Source organism: Papaver somniferum, unplaced genomic scaffold (assembly GCF_003573695.1).
Source record: "Papaver somniferum cultivar HN1 unplaced genomic scaffold, ASM357369v1 unplaced-scaffold_148, whole genome shotgun sequence".
In the NCBI taxonomy this organism is placed as follows: Eukaryota; Viridiplantae; Streptophyta; class Magnoliopsida; order Ranunculales; family Papaveraceae; genus Papaver; species Papaver somniferum.
The window spans coordinates 1,715,729-1,722,551 of NW_020624154.1; the positions used below are offsets into that span (position 1 = coordinate 1,715,729).

A 6,823-nucleotide genomic window follows, 5' to 3' on the forward strand; every position below is an offset into this window, starting at 1 on the left:
CACAAATATTTCACCGTCATCCCTGAGTACTTGTTGTTTGATGCTCTATTAATAGTATATTTTGACTCAAATGAAACCTTTTATCCTTCTAGCCTTTGACTCCAACAATTCCTAAGCTCCCCAAGCAACGAATTGAGCATCTTTTCTCTTTCTTTCTTTCTTATCACATGACTCCAAAGTACCTATAAAATGCAAATAATGCATAACATACACAAATACAAGAAATATAGTTAATAAAAGTGTAAAAAATTGATAGTTAGAGATGTATTTTAGGCACCTATCAACATCTACATGAATGGATGTAAATGCAAAAGAGGCATAATAGTGTGAAATTTTTTGGGAGGCAGCCTTCTGGGAACAACTCTGCATATAAAACATCTAAGGATAGAAATTGATTCAAAAATGTTGGTGCTATCATCAATGGACTACACACCATATTAAGTTAGAACTAGAGAATTGTCGAAGACATCAATTACTATTTAAATAATTTTCAATAGGTTATGCAATGGCCTACTAGTCGCTATGGAAAACATGCTAGGAAGTTGAAAATTTCCAAGATATTGCAGCAGTGTATTCCAAACTTTATCTCCAACCAAGTTTTGGAGGAGATGAACAATGTAACCCCAGTTTAAGATTGGATGAATTTTTTTCGCATCAAAATAGAAGTCCCTGAAAGCAGTGGTAAATTCATTGGATGATGACACTAGTGACTACCAAATTTCGTGAGTACCAAATTTGTTATCGATAAAAAAATAAAAGTCCCCAAATTTGGATTCATTAATAACCCAGAAAGAAAAAACCTTGTCATGGCTTAGTTCGATATTGACGCAAGATTTGTAAAATCATATTTCTGTTCTGCGTTTTATGTTGTGTTTTGTTAAAAAAAAATAGTTTAGTGTTTAGTAGACTACTATATAAAGGGTAAATATGATTTAAAAAATAATCAAATTGTGTTTAATTTATTATCAAGTTCAACTAATGTTGTTGTAGCAAGTGACCAAAATAAACTTATCTACTATGAGGAAAGATCGGCTGACAGGACCAATTTTTACAAGATTTAACATGTTTTTCACCCACTACATTGATCACATGGATGATAAAAACCAATAGAAATAAATTAAATCAATATGGATATATTGGTACAACTCATGACCCGAAAATATGTTGACACAATTATATTGATCCTCGACTTCATAAAATAAAACCAAAATTTCATATTTCTGATCTTTACTGATTTATGGTTTAATAGTTCTTCTGGATTATTGTTCCAACAAGAGGAAGAATCACAATCGAAAAGGGATGGTTATATTGTCGTGGTCATGTTTATGAAGTTTCTCATTAATTGCCTTTTATTATTCTGTGAATACCTTTTCATTGATTCCAAACAAAACGGTCAGATGGAGATAAAAAAAAAAGTTAGTGCATAGTTCTGATTCACGACGATATTAAATCTAATTTGTATGAACAAGCATTTAAGTACTTTTTTCTTCTTTTATAGTGTTGAATGAAATCTAAAAAAAATCTCATGGATATAATTTTGTTTTTTTCTTTTAAAGGTCGGAAATGTATAGAGATCTCCAATTTTAGATAGTAGACGAATCATAGAACAAATTTTAGGAAACTGATTTTCTCAAGCCTTCAAAGAAAAACTGATTATTCTACTTTGATCTTTAACCTTCAGGATTAAAAAGGAAGCAATAGAGATTTTATAGTTCCATGAAAAGAAGACGGAAAGAAGAGCATGAGAAAGAAAAAAAAGTTGTATTTCGTATTTAATTATTATTTTTAGGTTTCTTACATTTAATTATTGTATTTAATTGGATCACGGATATTGAGAATATCCATAAAAAACTTGTTAAGATTTCAAAATTTTGAACCGTCTATAAGCCTCTATCCGATAACAACAGTAGCTTGGTAGATCTTGTCAAAAGGAGAGACTGTCAACCGATCTCTCCTCTTTAATTATATATGCATGTATGTATATATACTTTTTAAAATTAAATTTACTAATTATAATCAGTATTTGTTACCGTTATAATTATCATTGTTAAAATGTATTATTTTTATAATAATGATAACCAAGTTTTTAATCAAATTAAGATCGACCTCCGAGGAAAAAAACTAAACGAATGAACTATTTATGTTGAAATAGAATACATAAAATATTTGAAAATAAAATTAATACTAGAAGATTCAAGAATAATTTTTGTCATTTATAAATTATAATATTGTAAACATAAGAAAATCACACAAAAATATCATGTGAGCCCATAGCCTTTTGCTTTGGAGAGCTTTAAATAGATCATGTTTTCCTAATTTTTATTGTTATCCGTTTGAACAACATCGAAACGAGTTGGTTTATTCTTGTACTAAACTGGTTTTAAAATAGTTTTATACGGGTTTAGTATACTTAGTATCGAAATTAACATGCTTTATATGAATACAAGGCTCCACTATTTATAGTGCCATGACAAAGGATTTTATGGAAACAATATCTACCAATTTCGAAAATCAAATGATATGCAATAAAAGCATTTTATGAAATTAGCAAAGATCTTGATATTATGTGATTATATTAATGTATATCTCACTTGTAATAACTAAAAAAATATTATTTCCAAGATATATAGTCAATTATATATTTCACTGTGATACTTGAAACATCCTACTAGAATAAAAACCATATTTATCTAGTCGACTAGTTATGGGCCAACTTCTGGGAAAGCAAAGGACATCGATTTCGATACTTGGCAAATGACCTTTCCAACTCTAACTTGTGTCAACATCGAAATCTATTAACTAAGATAAGAAATAGACAACCAACGACACAAGTCAGAATTAAGTATTGGTTTTGGGATGGGGCCTAGGATTGGTTCTAGATAGGGCTGTCAATGGGTACCCATTACCCGGAACAGGAACCGGATCCGGTAGACTTAGGTCCATTTCCGGGTCCTAAAGTTGGACCCATTAGCTACTTAGGACCCGACGGGTAATAACCCGATTGGACCCGAATCTAAACGGGTCCAAACGGGTAATACCCGTTGGGTACCCGCGGGTATCGGGTACCCGTTTATTCATACTTTTATTCATGTTTTTAGCAAAATTATAAGTAATTTTTCTAGTTTTAGCTTTGATATTTTACTCATTTAAATTTTTTCTCTTACATTTAATCTTTATTTAGTACATTCATAAGAAATAATAATAATTTTTTATAAAAATTACTTAAAATCCAAGCTAAAAAGAGAAATATATTAAGTTTTTGAGATTTTTTAAATAGTTTTCTTTAGACCCAATGGGTACCCGGAACCGACGGGTACCCGGGTATTTAAACGGGTCCGGTTCTGGGTCCACAAATTTAGGAACCGGACCCGAAACCGTTAGGAACCGGACCCGACCTTTATAAGTAGGGTCCGGGTCCGGGTCTAGTGATACCCGGGAGGACCCGGACCCGTTGACACCCCTAGTTCTAGATCAGTTATGGACGTCCATACCTAAAGGGATATGTCCTGAATCCTTATTTGAATACGAAACTTAATCAGATTTTAAACTATCTTTAATACATATTTATGAAGTTGCTTTCTAACATGCATTCAGAGCACAAATTCATTCCGAAGTTCAATACTAAATAGTAACAATTAAAACATTAGTGTTGTGTTGAAATCACATAAATAAATAAAACTAATTATGTAACTCAGTGTTGTAAGTTGTGCAAATAATTAATGTATATTAGTCATTTGACGCTTTGCTCATAGATATTGATCAAGTCATCTATATAATAAAGTCGTGTAAGCAAACTTCGCTTGTTAATGTTTGAATGAATAAGACTATAAGAAATAAATAAAAATGGAGCAATCATCATTAGTTACCAACCTCGGTTTGAAGGATCGTTTTTGTTCAGTACGCCTTTAAGTATTCGATGAGTATTGTCTTAATATTTATAATTCCTAAGTCTAACCTAAACGAAATAGACTTTCGTAAGCAATTCAAGCGGTGAGTTTTAAAACTGAACTTCACAATCAAACTTGACATACCAACGCCTTTTTGGATTCAACCAAGCAATGCTCTAACAAAGGTATTACAATTATAATGGAGAAATGGAATAGTCAAATCATATATTATAGTAATATGACATTAGGCATCCAAATGTAGGAGCAGAAGGGCCAACAACCACTGGTTGGTTGCTAGCTTGAGTATTAGACATGAGTTAATGTGAAGGTTAAGCTGGTGTCTTTGAAGATGAAGTTGCACTAAAACATTCATGGAAGTTTTAATAGCATGAAAAGGGTCTATGCACAATACTAATCAATATCTTGTGATGTTAACTTACTTTGATATTTATTTCACAATACTAAAAGAGTGAAGAATGTTATCCCGGTTGAGTACACGTGACATCCACCAGATGAAGAGGAAATCTTGTTGTGTTGTGATGGTGATGCAAGAGTTAATCCTGGTATTACAGGTGCAAGGAATGTTACTAGAGGTGTAGTGTGCTTGGTGCATAATCTATTTTCTTAGGCATCATCCCAAATACATACAAGGAGGAGATCGTTGTTATTGCTGGTTTGGAGTGGGAAACGAAATGGGGTTCGAGCAGAATCAAGGCAATTAGACTATGCTAGCATGATTTATGCTTTCAACATGTCGGATTATTTGGATGGTGAACCAAAGATGGCGTGCAACTTGTACTTCTTATGATACAATATGTTATGTACATGCAATTACAGAAAAAGCTTTACAATTAATGTTATCGCTAAGTGTAGTTGGTTGCTTCATGCTGGTGACTATGTTAGTTATGATGGAGGCCTGACTTTATTAATGTTGTTAAAGGAATACGTGTTTCTTATGTCAGATTCAATTAGTTTCTCAAGTTATTTTTGGATTGAAGTAGATTCTTTTTTATGTATATTTGTAAATAACTTTTTGCTATTGAAAAAAAATGGTCTTGGAAAGAAAACAAATACTATATGTGACTCAACACGAAACTAAAAAATTATGGTTTATACAATCAAACTTAAACTGATGGAATTTTATTTTTATATACATTTTTTTTATTTTTAAGTCTAAATTGGGAAACTTATTACACATTTATGACCCATTTATACTCTTTTCAGTGAAATTAATTTGTGGACAAGCAACTAAGGCATGTTTATCTAACAACCATTACTAGAAATAGATTCTACATGGTTATTAATACCGGATAATATTTACTCACAATTTTTTTAAAATTGATTACAAGATCTCTCTTGGATCACAAAACATAAACGCATGTCCGTTACATCCAGTATATATATAAGGGATCACACATTAACACAAGCCAAAACAAACTAACAAAGAGAGAGAATAAACAACAGAAGATATATAGAGAGATGGGATTTGAGAGTGGAATTACATTTATTGATTTCAGTAAAGACCCAAATGCTTTAGTTGAAAAAAGTGAAGGATGGAAGAACTTGTGTAAACAAGTGAAAGAAGCTTGTGAAAACCATGGATGTTTTCAGGTAGGTTATGAAAAAGTTCCAAGAAAACTACATGATGAAATGTTCAAGAGAATGAAAGATTTGTTTGATTTAGGTGATGAGATTAAGAAAAATAATATTAGTAGCAAATCTCATCATGGTTATATTGGAAAGGATTCTAATTATCCTTTGTTGGAAAGTTTGGGCATTGAGAATGCACTTATTTTTGATAAGGCTCGAGCATTTACAGATCTTAACGGAAACCCTTCTTTCTGGTAATGCATAAATTCTCGATTTCAGTCATGTTCAATGCTAACCGTACCCTAGACAAAATCTAATATCTAGTGTATTTTTTTCTCTCCATAATATCTTATTTTAAAATTATTCCTATTTAATATTTATATTTTTGTTGCAGTGGAACTTTGAATTCTATGAGTATAATGATGAAAGAACTTGAAGGAATCATTCGAAAAATGATTTTCGAGAGCTTCGGAATTAGAGAGTATTATGATTCCAACATCAAGAACACTGATTACATGTTTCATGTGATGAAATACAAATCTCCTTTCACTGATCAACCAACTATCGGTCTTCCTGCTCACACTGATAAAAATATCCTAACCATCTTATATGAAGACATCCAAGGGCTCGAGGTTATCTCGAAAAAAGGACAATGGATCCATGTAGTACCAAAACAAGGAAATTTTTTGGTTATCGTGGGGGAATATCCAATGGTATTTAATACTAGTAATTTCTTTCTATAATAATATAATGGCAAAATACATGTATCTAAGTACTTACTAAGAATTTAATGTGGTGCAGGCCTGGAGCAATGGAAGAATGCATGCACCAAAACATAGAGTTATGATGAAAGGAGAAAAGGATAGATACTCTTACTCACAATTTTAACACCGAATGAGCTAGTTCATGTTGAAACCCCCAAGGAGCTAGTAGACGAAGACCATCCTCTTCTATTTCGTCCTTTTAAGTTCTTGGATTATCTTTGATATTTTGATGCGAATATGTACCTTGAAAATCCTCTAGCAAGCTATGTTGGTATTGGAATTTGATCTTTATAATAAGAAAAAATAAATCTAATAAGTAGATTTTTACTTATCTATGCTAAGTATACCAAATACCGGTGTTTTGTAATGCATATTAATGGACCATATTTCATTCTTTTTGGATGGATATGATATGTGGTCAATAATAATTAATATCATTATTTTCCATCTGAATGTCAAGGGTCTTTATCTATAATTTGTAATATTTTTTGATCGTTAATTTGCTTGGATGCTTAAAAATCAATACGTAGGTTGTACCATGTACCATACCTAACTAGGTGTTATATCCTTAGATAAGCACTG

General features: G+C 31.6%; 1 protein-coding gene across 1 annotated transcript; it reads left to right on the top strand.

The window, feature by feature from the left end:
• Positions 1-5,337: 5,337 nt before the first annotated feature.
• On the top strand, positions 5,338-6,617 carry LOC113335438 (2-oxoglutarate-dependent dioxygenase AOP2-like). The gene is made up of 3 exons (XM_026581484.1): positions 5,338-5,731; positions 5,872-6,190; positions 6,279-6,617. Exons 1-3 carry the CDS (start codon positions 5,367-5,369, stop codon positions 6,363-6,365), a joined length of 771 nt encoding a protein of 256 aa, XP_026437269.1. The 5' UTR covers positions 5,338-5,366; the 3' UTR covers positions 6,366-6,617.
• The last annotated feature ends 206 nt before the right edge of the window (positions 6,618-6,823 follow it).